The 19,947-nt window shown below is 36.2% G+C and overlaps 4 protein-coding genes across 4 annotated transcripts; 1 reads left to right on the forward strand and 3 right to left on the reverse strand.

Annotated features, from left to right (window-relative positions):
* The first annotated feature begins 421 nt into the window (after positions 1 to 421).
* Positions 422 to 1,359, forward strand: LOC108625796 (U6 snRNA-associated Sm-like protein LSm6). The gene is made up of 3 exons (XM_018026074.2): positions 422 to 834; positions 1,003 to 1,093; positions 1,185 to 1,359. Exons 2-3 carry the CDS (start codon positions 1,003 to 1,005, stop codon positions 1,331 to 1,333), a joined length of 240 nt encoding a protein of 79 aa, XP_017881563.1. The 5' UTR covers positions 422 to 834; the 3' UTR covers positions 1,334 to 1,359.
* A 405-nt stretch (positions 1,360 to 1,764) lies between these two features.
* Positions 1,765 to 3,243, reverse strand: LOC108625797 (protein TIPIN homolog). The gene is made up of 2 exons (XM_026814250.1): positions 3,155 to 3,243; positions 1,765 to 2,797 (listed from the first exon to the last, which is right to left on the reverse strand). The coding sequence occupies exon 2, from the start codon at positions 2,744 to 2,746 to the stop codon at positions 1,820 to 1,822; it is 927 nt and encodes a 308-aa protein (XP_026670051.1). The 5' UTR covers positions 2,747 to 2,797; positions 3,155 to 3,243; the 3' UTR covers positions 1,765 to 1,819.
* Positions 3,121 to 3,612, reverse strand: LOC108625798 (uncharacterized). The gene has a single exon (XM_018026076.2). The coding sequence runs from the start codon at positions 3,389 to 3,391 to the stop codon at positions 3,155 to 3,157; it is 237 nt and encodes a 78-aa protein (XP_017881565.1). The 5' UTR covers positions 3,392 to 3,612; the 3' UTR covers positions 3,121 to 3,154.
* An 827-nt stretch (positions 3,613 to 4,439) lies between these two features.
* On the reverse strand, positions 4,440 to 12,145 carry LOC108625791 (UDP-glucuronosyltransferase 1-9). Its single transcript, XM_018026068.2, has 8 exons — positions 11,699 to 12,145; positions 11,086 to 11,156; positions 10,916 to 11,014; positions 10,618 to 10,757; positions 10,079 to 10,392; positions 9,490 to 9,709; positions 7,539 to 7,758; positions 4,440 to 4,731 (listed from the first exon to the last, which is right to left on the reverse strand). Exons 1-8 carry the CDS (start codon positions 11,876 to 11,878, stop codon positions 4,440 to 4,442), a joined length of 1,536 nt encoding a protein of 511 aa, XP_017881557.1. The 5' UTR covers positions 11,879 to 12,145.
* Positions 12,146 to 19,947: the final 7,802 nt, after the last annotated feature.

The raw sequence follows: 19,947 nt of genomic DNA on the forward strand, positions 1-19,947 counted from the left end.
TGTGTAAAATGTAATCGCATGGCTATTTAATGGTTAATTTTCTGATCTTATTCGGCTATTTATTTACTGCCGTTTACAAAGTCTTCAAATTAGAAAAGAATTTACAATGAATCAAAAACTGTTCAACATAATATATTTAGAAAAAGAAAATAAAATTTATTTTCATTAACACATGCATTAAATTGCGTGTTCTGTATAAAATGCAATTTTTTAGAAGCGTAATAAATCAGTCGTAATATTGAGTCATGTGTGTTGGATTCGCGCGCGTCTTTATTACGTCGTCATGTATAATTTTGCGACGCCAATGCAAGCGGCTAGCGTAGCGCGAAGCGACTGCTGCCCATCTATGTATTAGCTACTTAAATCTAGAGAAAACGGGCCGTCAGCTGAACTCTGATATAATAAGTGCACACACGCAGAATAGCCAGTGTGTGTATAATCGACTTCACTTTTGTATGGGCCGGCCATTGCCGGCCATACAGATACAGAGTTTATATAAACTCTGTACATACAGAGTGTTCCAAAACGGACGACTTTCCTATTTCCCATGCCACAGTATAAGATTCATACTGTGGCCACTACGAAAGAGCATATAAGAATGCATAAGAATTCTAAATTATTTTTTAAAACATACACTGTCGTAGCCTACTTTAATACCTATCTATGTACCTATCCATACTGAGATTAAAATGGCAACACCGCAGAAGTCGGGATTTCATGTAATGTGAATTCTCCATACATATACGTACGCATGCATGTATGCATTAAGAAGCTACAAGCACTTACCAGCAATAAGTTTATGGCCATTTATTAGTTACACAAACAAATTCAAAGGTATGACTTCAATAATACAATACTTCAAACATGAGTGCCGAGTATATCTAGTATTAAAATAAAAGTATACGTACGATTAAAGATAGTCTAACTTGGTGTATTAACCTCTCTGAAAACCGTACGTTGAACAAATACATTAAAGGAATACATTTTTCATTTAATTTACAGATGAGCCGGAAAGAAGCTTTATCCCAATTTATTCAACAAATACATGGACGTCCAGTTGTTGTAAAATTAAATAGTGGCGTGGATTATAGAGGTAATATTTGTTTATTTACATTATGTATAATGTATAGTATCAACTACAGTTGATCAGTAAATGAGATATATATATTGTCTTAACTTCACAGGTGTTTTGGCTTGTCTAGATGGTTATATGAATATAGCACTTGAACAAACAGAAGAATATGTAAATGGTCAATTAAAGGATAAATATGGTGATGCCTTTATTCGTGGTAATAATGTATTATATATTAGTACACAAAAACGTAGGACCTAAATAAATATAATGCTTTATATAACTTATCCTTTTCTCGTGTGAAGAATGTTTGGAATGAGGATGTTTATGTACTTATAGTTTCAAATAATTTGAAAAGCAGTATCCAGTATCATGTCAGCAAATAGTATGTTCAAAGCAAAATACAATGTATAATTACGGTGACCGTATTTTTGACAGCGAAAACGGGAACAAAGGAACGCATATTAATATATATATAGTACACATAAACAGCAAAAAATAACAAAATTCTTGTATTGGAATGTTTTAAAAATTATTTATTAAAAGGAAGAAAACAATTGAACAAAAAGGATTGCTTAAAGCGAGAACAAGAAACAAAAGTGGAGTCTTCATGATGTAGCAAAATCATCTCGAAATTTATCAATCACGAACATTTATAAAGAGTTAAAAATGAACACGACCACTTNATAATACTTTTATAATATGAAATTATGGAATAGTTGTTAAAGTTGTATTCTTATATTAAGGTTAACATTCATATGTTTCTTGCAAATTAGTTGTGAGCACCTGACTTTCCAAATTTGTTGTTTCACCACTTTCTGCATTTGCTTTTTCTTCGAGTTTCTTTTTCTTAACTTCTTCTAATTTCTTATTCAGTTTTTCAATTTTTCTCTGAATAGCTTGCTGCCTATTTCTTTCTATACGTTCCTTTACTTCATCAGTTAGTTGAGATGTAGTAGGTTCTGATTGAGAAAGTATAGTAGGAGTTAGTTGAGAAGCTGTAGACACTTCAGAGGCATTGGACGTTGATAATAATTTGTTAAATGCGTCAGTACTATTTGTAGATAAATCTGACACTGACTGATGCGTAACTCTCTTTTGTTTTTCTATTTGTTCTGCAATTAATAAGTCGAATTCGTCAATAGGTTCGACCTGTTCTTGTTCTTCTTCTGCATCCATATTATCCTCAAGAATAATATCCTCATTCTCATTGATCATATCAAGTCTGTATTTGTGTATAAATACTTGAAGGTCTCTTTTGGTGCCTAATTTTTCTACTTTTTCAAGAAAATCATCAAAATCGAATTTGGGAAATAGTCTATGTCCCCAGTGCTCCAATCTTTTCATAATTCTATCCAAGTCTGTTTTCTCATGACCTTTTCCATAAAACTTAAATCCTTCAAAATATTTTTCAATAGTATGAATTCCTTTAGGACCCTTCAAACGTTCTGTATTTAATTTTGGCAAAGGATTTCTCACTACATGTTTTTTGGTTGTTGGCGGGTCAATTCTCCTAGAAGTATCTTCATCCTTATTTTCCTCATCTTCCTTCTCTGAACCAAAATCATCGTTTCTTTGAAAACTACTCTGATCTTCGTGTGATTCTTGATTTTCATATTGAGCTACTATATCTTGCTCATCCTCGTCATAATCAGAAGTATTTGACCTAGGCATGTTCAACAGACTATATCCTTATTTCTTGATATACAAAATGAATAATTTTTCCTATAAAAATAAGTTTTCTTAGAAAGTTCCTAAATATAATTACTTACAGTGACTCCCATTAATATTCAGTCATATTTGAAAATGGAATAACTTCTGTAAATGTTGGGTCAAACAACTTAATTTTCTGTGGGGCATTAGAAGGTTTAGTATACTATTATAGCAATTTTTTAATTTTTTGTTACATTACAAAGAAAACGAAATTGTTTGATACAAAAGAGTTATTCTATTTTGAAGTGTATCCAAATATTAATAGAAGGTACTATAAGTAGAAGTTTAAGTGTTACAATATTCGTTTGTTAGTAAATAATACTATTGTATGCTAACCTCGTGTATATGTAGGTTATGTTTTGTACCTACTTAAAATTCGTTATCGTCTTGAGAATCACAACTTGTGTTTCCTTTTTCCATGTATTTATCGAATTCACCACTCGATTTGTTCATCCTCTCTAAAAGCGATACTAATAACTTTTTATTTAATCTATCGGTTTGTGTTATTTCCCGTACAACAGGCTCGCAGTTCGCAACCGGATGATGATCCGTTGTTTGCAGTTTTTGTAATGTATCATTTTCTTCTTTCATCGGTGTTCCCGGCATTATGATCGTTCAAGTAGACAGTCACGTATCAATGACATAAATCTAATTTGTATGAAGTAATTTTACTAAGCGAGCAGTAACAATAAACTTACGTGTGGCAATGAAAAATTCTAACTGCAATAAGATTCTCTGCGCATGTATAGATGATTTGAACGGTTTTGTCCGCGCGCGCTACAAATCGTCTTTATACTTTAATTGGTCGAAACTTAGCTTTACTATAATACATTCCGAATTCTTCCGATTTTTTCAATGTCATATATATTTATCATATGTCATTTACGTATATTCTTTTAAATTCATTTTAAATTTGTCTTTTTATGGAACTTAAGAATCGCACTTGTTATTCAACATAGAAAAGTATTGAATTATCATATCATTCCTTTGTCATCTTTGACTTTAATCTTAACTATCCCCACCCCATTACTTTCCGCTTTCATCGAGTTTTTCTTATTCATGAAGAATAAGATCAGCTCAAAATACTTCTTTCCGTTTTAAAGCTCGTATTACAGAACAGAAATAAAATCAACCCAGTGGAACTTGGAATGTCTACAGTTATTTTATTCCTTGTATTTGCGTAATCTAACATTACTTTATTAAAAGTCTCATTATTAGACTGACAGTAATATAAAATAAGAAAACATGAAAATAGTATTGTAAATTTAATTGCAAATATATTTATTTTTATTAGACTTACAATTCACTTTATATACCTCTCTGTTCCGTAATAAATTGCATGTAATTTTCTTCACTTCATCTATGAGATGCCGTCATCGGCGAACTGAATGATAAATATTGAGTTCAGTTCTTCTGACGGTGAGTGGCATGTTTTATAATCTTTCTGATTATTATCCCGCAGATCCGAAGCGGCACGAGTGAATGATTGTGTACGGCTAGCACTTATTGGATAAAATAATAATTTTGAAAGATAAAGATGCAAATGAATTTACAGAATGCTTTCAAGATATATGTATATATATTTTTAATTTTCAATGTGATACATGTTCTGTTATAAGTACGATTAGATATTGCTAGTAACTAGAAATTAAAATTATTCTGACTTCGACTTCATGAAAAATTTAAGTCTAAATAGAGATTGTCCTACAACGGACTTTAAATAATTGTAAAGAAAGTAGCCACAGCATGAAAGTAAAATTAAGGGCGCGATAAATATTGCTATTGTCCCGTAGTAATCAACTAACAAGATGTCATGTCCGTAGTAACGTAAATGTTTCGATCCCGAAAACTTGATTACATGTTCTACATTCCAAACAGCACGGTCCATTGGTTTTACCATTTCATCCTTAATAATATCAGACATAGTTTTGATATTTGTGTAATATCTGAAAACATATTAGAAAATATAATATGTAACATAATTTGAATGTAATGCAATAATAAAATAGTTTATTTTTTTCTGTTTCTTTTTATTAATTATTTTTAAACATTTTTTGTTGGAATATCCATGTATTATGTATATTACATATCTGCGAACATTTTTGAGAAATTTGACATTTACAGGAATCCCGAAATTGAAAGTCTGTCTCGATTCTGAGAAAAATTCTTATCCCGACGCAATCCAATATTGTCAGGTTCACGTATATCTCTAGTACTTTATGAACAAAATAGTAAAAGTGAGAAATGAGGTGATATTAAGGACGGCGGTAAATAATAAATGTAATAGCAAACCCGATTTTAAATTATAGATTTAGTATGAAGTTCTTTCATTATTCTTACTAAGTTTCAAACTATCGGTAACGCGGGTCGTGAGATAAGAAATAATAAGAGAATTTTTGAATCCTCGAGGGAATACAACTTTTCTGCAGACATAACGTAAGATGAATGCACAATTAAAGATGGTATACAATATAATAGATTTTTAGAGCTATGTTATCGATAGCGTAAGAAATCAAATAAGTAAAGCCCAAGTGTACTATACCCAAATAGAATGATTAATTAGTGAACTAATAATTTAGAAAGAGTTATGTCCAGTCGAAGGATGTTTTTCTCTGCAGCATTTTCAGTTTTATAAATTTTATGTTTTAGTAATATGAAACTATCATATATTTGAATTTATAAATTAAGTTTGAAATTCCTATATAAAGTTTTTATTCATGCATCCTGTATTTTGTATTTCTTGGAAAACGTACGTAGAACTGCATGATATAATGTCATACAAAAAGAACTGTTTGCTGAACGTGCGATCAATGATTGCGACGTTTGTTGAAAGAAGCTGTAGAATAGATTTATATTTACTTACATTTTATTTTCTATGATCTCAGACAGAGTTTGCACGACAGATTCCTCGGTGATAGTATCGATGTTCAATGTAAGTCCGATACCAGTATCGAGAATTTTACGTGCGTTAAAAAGTTGATCCCCGAAAAACGGAATGGCGACTACCGGCACCGAATAGTGCACGGCTTCCTGCAATGACTGCAATCCGCCCTGCATCACGTACGCCATCACTTTCGGATGTGCTACACATAAAAATAATTTTATCGTTAGTGTAGTATATAATACGTATATATTTATACATATAGTATCGCGCGATAGAAGTTCGAGTAAAGCATTTTTCTTATAAAAGTTGTTAGTTACGTTCGCTGAAACCACGCCTCGGACAACATTTTGACAAAGGAAAATATTGTTTAAAATTATCTCAGAAACCTCCCATTAAAAAATGCACCACCAGTTGTGGGACACCCTGTATAGATTTTCATTCAAAAAAATATAAGCGATATCAAAATTGCTGAAACGTCTCCAATTTCAGAGTAGATCAATTCACCATGCGTGACATCGTATATACCATATACATACATACGTTGTATGTATATACCAATACAGAGTGTCCCATTGTAAGTGTCGTTCGATATAACTGATGAACGGTACGTGCTAGGACAAAGATCTACAGAGACTTTTATCATTATTTTCTATATAGACTGTCACTGCGACAAAGAGAACTATTATCTTTATTTTCTCAAGGTCTCAATTTTCTGAAGGTCGCCTCGTGATTTCCAAATGGAATGCCACAATTTTATTATGAAAGTAGAGAAAAAGACAAGTTCAACGTACGTCGATTGACTATCTTGTTATAAAGATATCGTCAGTCAGAACTCGCAAATATCATAGTTTATTAGTGAAGTATTTTTAATACAGAAGAAGTCTTGTGCTTGTAATTGCTTAGTTTTAAGCCTTATCTTGACTAATATAGTAGAGTAACAATTACCTCTATGTATTCTATGCGGAGCAACTGAAATACATATAAACGTAAAGGAAATGATGAACTTAACTTGTCTATCAATGCGTACAAAATTTTGTGCTCTGTTGCATTGCATTTGCACCGAGCTCGAGTGTTATTGTGACTGTAAACATGTGGAGTTGTTTGCCAGAATTTCCCGCGAGAATTTGGCGGCACGCGCGCTTGGTGCCCGTGTTACAAATTACGTACAGTGACCATTTTTCGTTGTTCCCCCGGAGCGTTTAGTTTAGTTTCTAGATCACCGTTTTTTCAAATTAATAATTAGTTCTTTCACTTTGTTGGATTAAACTTTTCGACCATTTGAATATTATAACGTAGGGACATTGGATAATGAATCTATTTGTTATTTTTCTTAAATAAATTTGAGGAATGATTATGATCATGATGAGAATTACGAATGTTCCGAATTTTTCTACATGTGGAACAAAATAATAAACGCACGTTTTCCTCTACACTCGATTGTTTATAAATGAGCGTGGACATGGTTGTTATGGGGCACTTGAGCACCCGAGGGAATTAACATCCTTCCGAAATGAAAGGACCTGCAAAGTCGGCAGCAATTTCGTTAAGTATCTGTGCAAGTCTCTACTCTCAGTTGAATCTACTTTAACGAGAAAGGAGAGAAATCGTCGTGTCGCGTCGAGTTTTGCGTCGTTGTACATGTAAATCAAACAGAAATGTAATAATAAATCATATATTTGAATTTATAAATTAAGTTTGAAATTCCTATATAAAGTTTTTATTCATGCATCCTGTATTTTGTATTTCTTGGAAAACGTACGTAGAACTGCATGATATAATGTCATACAAAAAGAACTGTTTGCTGAACGTGCGATCAATGATTGCGACGTTTGTTGAAAGAAGCTGTAGAATAGATTTATATTTACTTACATTTTATTTTCTATGATCTCAGACAGAGTTTGCACGACAGATTCCTCGGTGATAGTATCGATGTTCAATGTAAGTCCGATACCAGTATCGAGAATTTTACGTGCGTTAAAAAGTTGATCCCCGAAAAACGGAATGGCGACTACCGGCACCGAATAGTGCACGGCTTCCTGCAATGACTGCAATCCGCCCTGCATCACGTACGCCATCACTTTCGGATGTGCTACACATAAAAATAATTTTATCGTTAGTGTAGTATATAATACGTATATATTTATACATATAGTATCGCGCGATAGAAGTTCGAGTAAAGCATTTTTCTTATAAAAGTTGTTAGTTACGTTCGCTGAAACCACGCCTCGGACAACATTTTGACAAAGGAAAATATTGTTTAAAATGATCTCAGAAACCTCCCATTAAAAAATGCACCACCAGTTGTGGGACACCCTGTATAGATTTTCATTCAAAAAAATATAAGCGATATCAAAATTGCTGAAACGTCTCCAATTTCAGAGTAGATCAATTCACCATGCGTGACATCGTATATACCATATACATACATACGTTGTATGTATATACCAATACAGAGTGTCCCATTGTAAGTGTCGTTCGATATAACTGATGAACGGTACGTGCTAGGACAAAGATCTACAGAGACTTTTATCATTATTTTCTATATAGACTGTCACTGCGACAAAGAGAACTATTATCTTTATTTTCTCAAGGTCTCAATTTTCTGAAGGTCGCCTCGTGATTTCCAAATGGAATGCCACAATTTTATTATGAAAGTAGAGAAAAAGACAAGTTCAACGTACGTCGATTGACTATCTTGTTATAAAGATATCGTCAGTCAGAACTCGCAAATATCATAGTTTATTAGTGAAGTATTTTTAATACAGAAGAAGTCTTGTGCTTGTAATTGCTTAGTTTTAAGCCTTATCTTGACTAATATAGTAGAGTAACAATTACCTCTATGTATTCTATGCGGAGCAACTGAAATACATATAAACGTAAAGGAAATGATGAACTTAACTTGTCTATCAATGCGTACAAAATTTTGTGCTCTGTTGCATTGCATTTGCACCGAGCTCGAGTGTTATTGTGACTGTAAACATGTGGAGTTGTTTGCCAGAATTTCCCGCGAGAATTTGGCGGCACGCGCGCTTGGTGCCCGTGTTACAAATTACGTACAGTGACCATTTTTCGTTGTTCCCCCGGAGCGTTTAGTTTAGTTTCTAGATCACCGTTTTTTCAAATTAATAATTAGTTCTTTCACTTTGTTGGATTAAACTTTTCGACCATTTGAATATTATAACGTAGGGACATTGGATAATGAATCTATTTGTTATTTTTCTTAAATAAATTTGAGGAATGATTATGATCATGATGAGAATTACGAATGTTCCGAATTTTTCTACATGTGGAACAAAATAATAAACGCACGTTTTCCTCTACACTCGATTGTTTATAAATGAGCGTGGACATGGTTGTTATGGGGCACTTGAGCACCCGAGGGAATTAACATCCTTCCGAAATGAAAGGACCTGCAAAGTCGGCAGCAATTTCGTTAAGTATCTGTGCAAGTCTCTACTCTCAGTTGAATCTACTTTAACGAGAAAGGAGAGAAATCGTCGTGTCGCGTCGAGTTTTGCGTCGTTGTACATGTAAATCAAACAGAAATGTAATAATAAACGAACAGACATACAATTACGGGCGCGAAAACAATTACGTAAAGGGGATATTTTTTACGCAGTTGAGGAAAAAGAAGAGAATAACTTAAAAGGTGCTCTTCATAAATTCGTGATTTTTTCTTCATGCGTTGCTACGTTTTTAATAATAATTCCGGTGTATGCGCGTACATGGCGCAAAATATAAAATATAATAATATATTTTTGGTCAACACTGAGTTTCGTTCGAAGTGCGCAAAAATAGTTTGGATTTTTGATAAACTTACCAAGAATCGCCTGTTGAGGTGCCCATTTCACAAATTTGATGTTAGCCACACGAACGGGTATGTCTCCAGCGTGTTTCCATACAACTCTTTGCTTGAGCGAACTAAGCGCGTTGCACAATACGGTCAAAAGTCCTGCTTGCAATTGATGAGTTTGCAAATTCGATCCTAGAGAAAAGTAGATCGCTCCGTGTTTCGCTCCGTTCAGGAATTCTTCGATATCCTAAAATTAATAATCCACAGATGGGAATGTAAATGTGAATAATGTTATATTAATATACGTTTTTTTATTGTAAATTAAAAAAAGTTATTTTTCCTGATTTCCGTGGTATAGAATTTTATTTCGTAAGGAAATGAAATGGCACGGAATAACGGAGCGCCTCGCAGAGGGTAACAGCTGCAATCGATGACCGAATTTAAATGCGTTTCGGATACCATGCGCATGCAAGTTCGACTAAAAATTGTCACAAACGTTGTTTTGAATTGGTTGAAGGGTAGCGTACGTTGGCTCAAGATCTATCATCGTCTGTATAGCACGAATTCTATTCTGCTGTCGTCGCTTAATGAGGAAGTTTAAGGATCCGATTTGTACCTTGGGCAATAGTTCGGTTTTCTCCATGATTTGGAGACTGTGAACCTCGATTACGTTTGGCAAGAGCGGTTTCGGATATCCGAACACGTGATTGTTCCCCAATATTACTAGACTAAAGTTCCTGTCGATGTCTTGGATCGAGACGTTCGGCATCCACTTGTTAACGATCTCTTGTGCCCTCGGTAAATGCCAGTATCTATAGTATATCCTAGTCCACGTTGTATAAATGATATTCCAGATACGTTCGTTCAGACTCATTTTATTCGTGAACGGGTAGGCCATGTCGGGGTTCAAAATTGGATCATCCGGATTTCCTAAAAAATATTACACTAATTGAATTGCAAAGAAGATATTCATTTATTCTTTATTTCTTATCCGATATGGAAGCTGGTCATATTATTTCTTGTATAATATAGAAACTTGAAGACAGAAAGGAAGAGAATAGTATAGCAAATCGTATACATTCAGATATTTGCACTTTGATTTAGCGTTTATCGTTATACGAGCCTTATAAAATTTTATCAATGGATTATGCTTACCAACGGAATCCATAACATAAGGCAGATTCCCAACACTTAAGAATCCGATTAGAACTGGCGAATTATAATGTTTCACGAGGGCGTAATAACATTGATACCACAATTGTTCTATAATTATGGCGTCGAAACTTCTGTTGTTTCTATAAGGAGAAATGTGTATAAAGTAGCGTTATTTTGATGTTAATCTTAACGGGGATAGCTGTATAACGCCTTGAAATTACTGCAATTTCTATGGTCGTTTATCTCTTTTTATGCAAAACGCGAAAACTTAATTGAAATAAGTATGTATTTATATTACGAAATTAGTTGGGTAATAGCCGGACTGAATAGTTGCTCCTGACACATTCTGTTCGCCTCTTCCATGTTCATTCTTAGAATGGTGAACGGTCCTAAATGCCTATAAAACATTATTAATTTACGGAATCAAATAGTTACGAAATGTTCCTTTTACTTTAAAAATAAGCATACCTCAAACCCGTGCAATCTGTTTTTCGATACGAAAACGACAAATCGATGTCCTCGTAGTTCTCGATCGGTTTCTAGAAGATACATTAATCAGTTTGATTCATTCTTGATTCAGATTCTAAGTGTCTTTAATTTATCGATTATATCTTTAATTTATTTTTGAATAATAATACATCGACATGGCAGCAAATTGTTGATTTCTTAAGGAAAAAGGTCGGGGTAGGTTTACAAGGAGACACATTTGACAAAAAGAAATGTTAGTAAGAGTAAATTGAAGTCAAACGAAGTTTGCGTAACTTTGAACCGGAGTTTATGGGGAGGGTAAAGAAGAGGAACACGGAAGGGATCGAAGCCAGACTAAAGTGGAAGTAGAGTGATGTAAGAAAAAGAAAAGTAAAACCGAACTGTTCCGGTTGAACGTGAGAAGAGGGCATGAAAAGTGTACACACAATCCAAATATGTAGAATACTGAATTCTTAAATATGTTTTATAACTCTTTCTTTACATTCCTGAAAATGATAATTTTCATGCTTTTTGTTTACAATGTTTTTAAGTCATGATGGTCAGAACAGATCACCAATTTCTACGGTCAATGAGAAAGAAAAAGAGAACTCACTTTTGATGGTATAGTTGATATTACAGTGACGTTGTGTCCACGAGCCGCCAAGGCTTTCATCAATGCTTGAAAGGGTTGCTGGTGGCTGTAGCTTGCGCTGGGACAAATACCAAGGATGTTGAATCCCGTAGCGGGCGAGAATTGATGTAAGAGTAAAAGTGGCAGTAGTAGAGACAGCATCTTGTGCACCAACTGTTCACCAATCGCGTTTCGAGAGACGGTACACCCTCTACAGATAGTATTTCAATTTTTTAAACGGGAATCGGGGTTACTGGCGTTACACCTCTTGTAGAAATTTCCAAGAGGATACGACAGGCGAGAGAAGAAAGGAGGATAAAGCAGAATCTGGACGTGAAAAATTCACATGTTCCGCGATCAGTCTGCTCGCGACTACGATAAATAAATGAACCTCTTGTACACTCGGTTGGTCGCTACTCTTCTCGGAAATAATACAAGCTTGGCCTGGCTGGTGACTTAGATTACTGTACAGTCGATTAAATCATAAGGGCTTCATTTAGGACTCTCGAAAAATTGCGTCAAATCTATTTTCTTATCTTTTTAATGCGCGAGACTGAAAACCGATTTATAAAATATTGTAGCAATAAAAACAGTATACAACAACTATTGTTGCAAACATTTTAATATGCACATACAGTAATTCCGATAGATATCTGGATAGATAATCTCTTTTTTTCTTTGAAATTCTAAGGAATAGAAACGTTTTTCAATGTTTAGTTACATACAATATTATGTAGTAATGTACAATATTATGTAGTAAACCTCCTAACATCAAAATGAAGTTGTATGATGCGATATATTAAAAAGATCTATTTTTAAGTGTATCCGAATATTAATAGGAGTCGCTGTAAATTTATTCTTCTTTCATAAGAGTTTGTTATTTGAACTAAATTAACGGAAATGTATTATTTTCTCAATGAATAGCATTACTAGTCAATAAATGTAGACATGTAGAGCATTGACCTACGGGTTTTCGTTCTGGATTTAGATTCTTTCATAATTTAATTCGCGATCGGAAATATAATAATACGAGAGACAATGAACAATAGGGATCGATGAAAAATGCCTTATGCTGCTAGCAAAATATGTTGACACTTCGTATTTTTCTCCATTACATTTTTTAGAGCATTGTGAATATCACAGGTGAATATAAGTCAATATTTTTTGTAATATTTACTTAATCCATACATCCTGTGAATTGTCTATCAATTTATTCGTCATAAAAATGATAGCAGGACAAGCAATGGAGGGATATTCTGAATATTAATAATCGATCGGTCTAAAACACTTGGCACATCAGTTGTACGTAGCTTAAATTATGCTCTGAATGTATAATCTAAAATTCAGCACATCTGGAATTGAAATAAATATAAGAGACGTGGTGGAAGTGAAAGGAAAAAGAAAAAGAGATAGAGAACAAGCTTAGTTAGTTAAAGGAAGCACGATGGGATGAGGATGAGGGCAAGATAACTCGTGTGACCCCTCTTGTCAAGCCGCAACACGAGCCACGGTTTAATATAATGCCGCGAAGAATGGTGGTAAGAGAGAAATAGAAGCTTAAAGCGGAGAAAGAGGGCTAGGAGGGCGGCGAAGAGAGAAAGTTGAGCCCGACAGCGAAATGCTGCGTGTGTCACTAACGTAAGTACAAGTAAGCGCATCTAGATTTGCTCGTCCTTCTCTACCTTGTAGAAAAGCTAGTAGACTGGCAGAGGATGTGTCAGTTTCAGCTGTGTATGTTTTGCGAGATCCGCCCTGGGTTTCCCTCGTCTCTCTTCGCTCCACTGTTCCATTTCGCGTTCTCTCCTCTCGTTCCCTTTAAGAGGTGTCTACCAACGTCTCTTTGTCTCTTGTCCTCAGTTTCTGCTTCTGCTGCCTACGATTCTGCGGTACCCACTTGCGGATCTCTTGCTATAATCCCTCTCTTCCTACCATTCTGTTTCCCCCTTCCTCTTTCTCTCCACCATTTCTACATACTCTCTTCCGTTTCTCCCTGTTTCTCTTCCAGCCGAGTCTCAGCGGGATAGGAAGAGTTTTTGCGACAAGGCTTATGCGACCAAAATTTGGGATAGACGCGAGTAACTTTGGAAACCGCAATGACCTTGCTTGTCAGGAATTCCGTTACGTCTTTTTTGCATTACTTCTTTCTTCTTGTTTGTTAGGTTACTAAGCTGAACGTGGATCACACATTTGTATTTTCGCGGTGTTGCGTTTTTCGATCTATATTTCCGCGTCGAGTAAGATTATCTTTCATTGTTAAATGAAAAACACGATTCTGCATCTGTAATTTTTTCCTCCGCTTGTTTTTGATAACTCAGAATCAACTTATTATGCAATTAGCTTACTCGAATTATTTCTGTCATTTTTGTTTTTTAAGCTGGTAACGCGAGAGTTATTATTGGAATATTATATATCGGCATATGCTTATCAATTTGGATGAAGCCTCGTTTGTCTGCATAAGTCATTGGTTTGCTTATTATGTAATGAGTACGCTCGTTACGTCACGAATACGGTACGCAGGCAGACATCATCCGTTGTACCGGGTACTTAAATACCGTGATTAGAGTTCCCGGGAGAACATGGCAGGAATCTAGGAATGGGAAGGGACTTAAGGCGTTTGCGGGAACCTGATTGTAGTAGTATATATGTGCCTAAGTACATATTTCCCACGCGTATGATTTCTTTACGAACTGGTGGATGAGTTTACGGGGCGACTAATGAAATTATTTCTGGTCACCGAGCGTCATAATCGTGTCAGGAGAACTTTCCACGTTTCCGTGCCGCGACAAGGGCCATCCGGCTCGGAACGCTTTCGCATGGCTCTTTGCGCTTCACCCGACCTACCGAAAGATAAATATTTGCGAGCCCTCCATTACGCTTTATGGAATATTTTTTCCCTGTCCTTTCTCCTCTCCCTGCCTTTCTCTCTTACCGAATGCCTCGTCGCCTCATCGTACGAGCCGTGTAATCATCGCAATTTTCTCTGGCCGCTTGGCAAATTTTACCGGGCCCATTGCGAGGTACCCATCCGTCATCCGCTACCATTCGCTTTCACGCTCTACTGATTTTTCTCTCTTTCTCCTTCCTTTTTTCAAAGCTCCGTTCCTTTACTTCTAGACAGCCCTTTTCGTACAGAGTATTTATTTTCCCCAAGTTCGAGCATTCTTCAGTATGCGAGATTTCTTTCAAGCGCTCATCCATGATTTCTGAGATAGTATAAATTTTATTTATTTATTTATTAACCAAAGTACATAAACTAACTAGAGTAGTATATTAGATTGATATAATCGTCTTCCTATAGAGAGGAGATCTAAGTACACGAGTTCCTAAATAAGTAATTAAACCTAAAGTCTAAAACTAATTGCTTAAATAAAAAGATATGTTTCATTTAGAATAATATTTGTATTGTGATTTAAATATTATTAAATGTGATTTTGTTTTTGCTAATACATGAATTATTTTGGAAAAATTACAATTTTTTGCAATTTCTTTTTCGATGCTTAATATAACAACACAAGTTCATTTAAGCGTTCTGCACAGATGCTTGACCTTTCTTTGAACATTCTTCCCAGTTTAAGCTTGAATTGTAACTTCTTAAGTCGAAGCACATTCATTGCCAGAATTACTTCGTAATCAAGAAAACAGATCTACTTGTGACTTCTTGAAAAGCTTTTCTTCTTTTTTCTTTTCTGCTAATTTTCTTTTTGATACCTAGAGGAATATTTCCTTGGCATGGACATGATTAGATCCAACAATATTAAACAATGCTAAAAAGTATGGGTATTCCATCGAGAAAACATTTCGTGTATTTGATCCATTTAGAGGATGGACTCTTCTGGCGAGAGTAAAAATAAGAAATTGACAGAACGCGATTCCACTTTTCTCTTTTGTTGGTAGTTTTCACTACCGTTGCTCCCTTCTACATGTTACGCTTCAACTGGAGCAATGTGCTCAGAATGGTTTTACGTCACGGAAATAAAGACAGTTCGAGTAAACGATAATGGTTGCGGGTATAGAAAAGCGAGAAACCGTTCTCTAATTCAGGTGCACGTTCTTTCAGATGCTCTAATCATTATTGTCATCGTTGCCAATCGTCATAACGATATTATTCTTGGGCATCGTTAGAGAACGTCGGAAACTATCGGAAAAGGAGAATATTACTCCACAGTTTCCGACCATTCTTTCTCCTCTTCTTGTCGCGTTCTCTTACGCTCACTCTTTCGCAAGAAGTTTGCTATGTCGCGTATCAACGTTTAATCTTTTTGTACTATTCAGCTTACTTTTAGAAACTACTGATTGTCTGCATTTTTAAATGGTTGGGCGTTGCATGCCTCGTGAAATATTTTGTAGAATGATTTTCGTTAAATAGCAATTTTGAAGACATGAGAGAGAGAGAGAGAGAGAGGAGAATGTGAGCAAAAGATCGGTCACTTAACTTGGTTTAAGGATAGTTCTCTTGTATCTAGAGAATAAACACACCATCCTACATAACAACTTATTTTATGTACTCCTTCTTTTAATCTTTCTTTAAATTCGATACCTCCTACCTCCCCCTCTTTATCACGTTGTATGTCTTTGGGTGAAACGCATTGTGTTTCGCATTACAATATTGCGAACCATTGCGATGTCGGTGGCACCGCCAAGAATAGATAGAGAAGCGTGCAAAAAAGCTCGAAAGAAAAAGAAACAGAGAATGGGATACAGAAAATGAAAAAAAAGAGGGAAAAGAGAAAAAGGAAGAGACAAGGGACCCGGGGAAAGAAAGAGAGGCAAGAGCGACAAACAGAACGAACGTGTACGTATGTACATACGTGCTTCCCACGGAGCGTGTATATAGTGTAGGATGAGTAATGAAACGGTCAGAGACAGAGGTTCTCTAATCCCGGCGGATATAAGATGAAATCGTTCAGGGAGAGAAGATAACGGCCGGCAAACCGGGAAAACCTAAGAAAATCCGTGATCGTTACACCCGGCGGGAGTTCCGGCATCGTTTTCTATAGATTAGCTTCGACCAAACGTCGAAGATATTCCTTCGTCACACGAGGAACAAGAAAAACTTCGAACCTATCCTACAGTTTACGAAATCTCGATACCGAGATTGCTTCAATCCTGTTCTCTCGAGTTTGACGATAATTTCATTGGATCGCGTTTAAGTCATCTTGTAATTATAAATTTGACACGATGGGAAGTACGAAACTGGTGGCAACGCTACAGAGAATGTTCTGAAATTGTGCAGTATAGTTTATAATGGCTTGGCTTATTTTTGCTTGGAAGCATTGGGAACTGAAACTGAATCGTAGAATTGTTGGAACGCCGAACGTGGCGAATAGTCGATAAGGAACGAATTTCGTAGGCTCGGAGAATGAAGGGACGCGTAAAATTTTGTGGCGCCGTTCGTCGTTGAATCAACTTAATTAAACTCCTTAATCCATTTCTATAACGTCTTAATTCCATTCCTCGATGAAGCTCCGGAGTTGTTCGGGACCGCTGGAACTTCTCTAGACGTATTCGCGTGTCAGTTTCCGCGTTAGAACCGAACGGCGACGGGTAGAAAAGCAACAGCACGAGGATCGCGGAAACTGCTCGCTTGGAAAATGAAATATCGTTTCGCGCGGAAACTAGATTAACCGGTCATCGTGCTTATCGTTGGAATTATACCACAACATGCCGCCTCACTATTAAGCTCATTTCTTTTGTTTTTTGGAACTATCCATTTTTAACCCGTCAACGCATAAATTATCTGTTTCCAATTTCACTTTTTTGTCGCTGATAATGTAAGAGCCATTTCTAAAGAATTTAAACGTATACTATTAAAGGCATAACCATTTTTTCCCTTTAATAAGCTAACTCGCAATTGTACTAAAAAATGCAGTTACGAAATATGTGTAAGATTTTGTAGGTTTAAATGTAAATCCCGGGCTTCTGTGAGTATTGTTGCTGTTTGGTCTTGATGAGGATTTTCTCTGAAATTTACTGAGCAGTAACATCTATTATTCCATTTATTGAAATGATTTAGGTGCATCGTGTCTACATTAATATGATTGAAAGTCCTGTGTTTACGTTTACGGAACGCTAGATTATGGTTGAATTGACTGCATGAACGTGCAGTCAATTCATGTTAATGATTTCACTGCAAAGCCCCGCCGTAGAATCGTCGTTCGCGCATCCAATGTAACGCGTATTAATTTTCGACGGTAATAACCGGTCATATTTGAGTTTGCATATTTCCATATCTTTCGCGAAAACTTTCACACCTTAAAACTGAAACTAGTAGGCATGTACATGATTTATGAAGCCACTCTTCCCGAATCTTTTTAAAATTTTAAGTTCTGAACCAAATACACGTATAGCTATACATCACCTATCTCATTGCATAAAAAGAAGAGGTAGAATGGACTTACGCATTGGCGTAGAGTCGTAGAGTATACGGAAACAGAAGGTCATTAATAACAAGAAATAGATGTAGCACCTACATACATTTCTATTTTACAGTGTATAGATTTTTTATTTCCGTAGCAAATTGTTCGTGTTCTAGTTTCCTTTCTTACTGGTAGTCACATTTCATAATAATCACAAGTAAATAGATTAGGAGGAGCTTAAGAGTCAATCAAGCTGGTGCCACGGAAGGTGTCGATAAACGTTCAGAACGTTACGAAGCCGTAGAATGATGCGTTTTTGTGCGACGTGACCGCCATAAATCGCATACACACGCTTTCGTATCGATCGGCATTGCCGAACCTCGCGTAATACATACTATATGATTTTGCTTGCCTCATAAATTGCCCACGACGACCATACCTTCGAATGAAGAAAAGTACAAAAACGTCGATTACTTATTTAGCAAGGTATTAAGTTCGATTGTTCTTCTCGTTTAAAAAAATGAATTTCCACGAAAGGCATGATTAGCGTCAGGAGTATTTTGCGTTTGCATGCCGTTGACTGTGGAATTTTATATACTCGAAAACCTTGCATCACGATATCGGGATAGTTATGTCCGGCACGAGATTATTAGTTCATACGACAACGACGGTATTTCGCAATTTCGTCATTTCCTACGCCACTGTTGTTCACCCGACAAAAGTGCATGGACTACATCAAATGTATGAGCCAAGATCGTCGTGAAAGAAACATTTCACGCTGATTACACTCTGTCTCCAAGCACTGGATGCACTGTTACTCTGCCCTCCTCAATTCTAAAGAGAGTTGCTCTCTGGATATTAATCCACGAGGTGTCTCTTTCAATTGAACTTTGTAATTGATCCTATTGTCAAAACAGTGATCCAGTTGACGTGATATGTTTAATAATCAAGCCAAAAACACAGGAATCGAATTGAGGCTGTTAACGTACAACGGTGAAAGAATGTAGTGCAAAACAATTGGTACGTTCGTAAATGAATTTTGCGAAAAAGAAAGGAGTGGAACGTGCGACATAACTGAGCAGGATAACAGTAAATAACTACTTTCTTAATATCGTCAAGAGGTGAAGGAAAAAGAAGAAAAACGAGAGGAGAAATAGTGGAAATGCGCGTCTTTGCTCGAGCGTGAGGCTTCATCCGATGTTGCATCTGCTAAGAGCTTCCAACGTTCCTTGAGAGACGAAACTAAAGGATTGGTCGGACGCGGCAAATAAGCTGACGACGATGCTACGGTGAAAGTATTGTTCACTTGCGGCCTACATTATCAAAAGCCGCGGCGTCTTGTTAACTTTTCCAAATGTACCTATTTCGAATCTCACCGAATCCGAGATGCTCATCCATCCCTGCATTGTATTCCGTTTCGCGACGTGCCTTTAAATGCTGTACGTGCGTCATCGTTTTTTGTATTGAGATTCTTGAGATCAGTTCACCTAACCCAGTTAACAATGGTATACCGAATGCAATTTCTAATTAGCCCCAAAGTCGCTGGCTAGAATGTAATTAAACGATGTAGAGATTGACGAAAGACACGGGAACAGGAGATAGGTGCACAAAGTTGGAGGGGTTGGAAAGAGTATGGTATCGGGGTAGCCATAGCCGGTGGGCATGACACAAACCTGGTCAAGATATTGCTACTCTGTGGCGGTTAGACTTTCTGCAGGCAGGCAGAGCATTCAGAGTCAAAGGCAATTGCTTGTTTATAGGCAGTATCCAATCTACATTGGTGGGTGGGGATGAATGGCTAGATAGCGGTATAGCTCGGTACAGGTGCTCGAACAAACAAGATGTAAATTCGCCGTGCCACAGACCACGGAGGAA

This window comes from Ceratina calcarata, unplaced genomic scaffold (assembly GCF_001652005.2).
Source record: "Ceratina calcarata isolate Rehan_Ccalc_2016 unplaced genomic scaffold, ASM165200v1 scaffold371.2, whole genome shotgun sequence".
In the NCBI taxonomy this organism is placed as follows: Eukaryota; Metazoa; Arthropoda; class Insecta; order Hymenoptera; family Apidae; genus Ceratina; species Ceratina calcarata.

What these genes read in the sequence shown, in the direction of transcription:
- LOC108625796 (XM_018026074.2), top strand. Translation starts at nt 1,003, where the DNA reads ATGAGCCGGAAAGAAGCTTTATCCCAATTTATTCAACAAATACATGGA. An exon ending in TAGTGGCGTGGATTATAGAG is followed by an intron (nt 1,094 to 1,184) that starts GTAATATTTGTT and finishes TTAACTTCACAG; the next exon opens with GTGTTTTGGCTTGTCTAGAT.
- LOC108625797 (XM_026814250.1), bottom strand. Translation starts at nt 2,746, where the DNA reads ATGCCTAGGTCAAATACTTCTGATTATGACGAGGATGAGCAAGATATA.
- LOC108625798 (XM_018026076.2), bottom strand. Translation starts at nt 3,391, where the DNA reads ATGCCGGGAACACCGATGAAAGAAGAAAATGATACATTACAAAAACTG.
- LOC108625791 (XM_018026068.2), bottom strand. Translation starts at nt 11,878, where the DNA reads ATGCTGTCTCTACTACTGCCACTTTTACTCTTACATCAATTCTCGCCC. An exon ending in ACAGATTGCACGGGTTTGAG is followed by an intron (nt 11,015 to 11,085) that starts GTATGCTTATTT and finishes AATGTTTTATAG; the next exon opens with GCATTTAGGACCGTTCACCA. An exon ending in AAACCGAACTATTGCCCAAG is followed by an intron (nt 9,710 to 10,078) that starts GTACAAATCGGA and finishes TATTAATTTTAG; the next exon opens with GATATCGAAGAATTCCTGAA.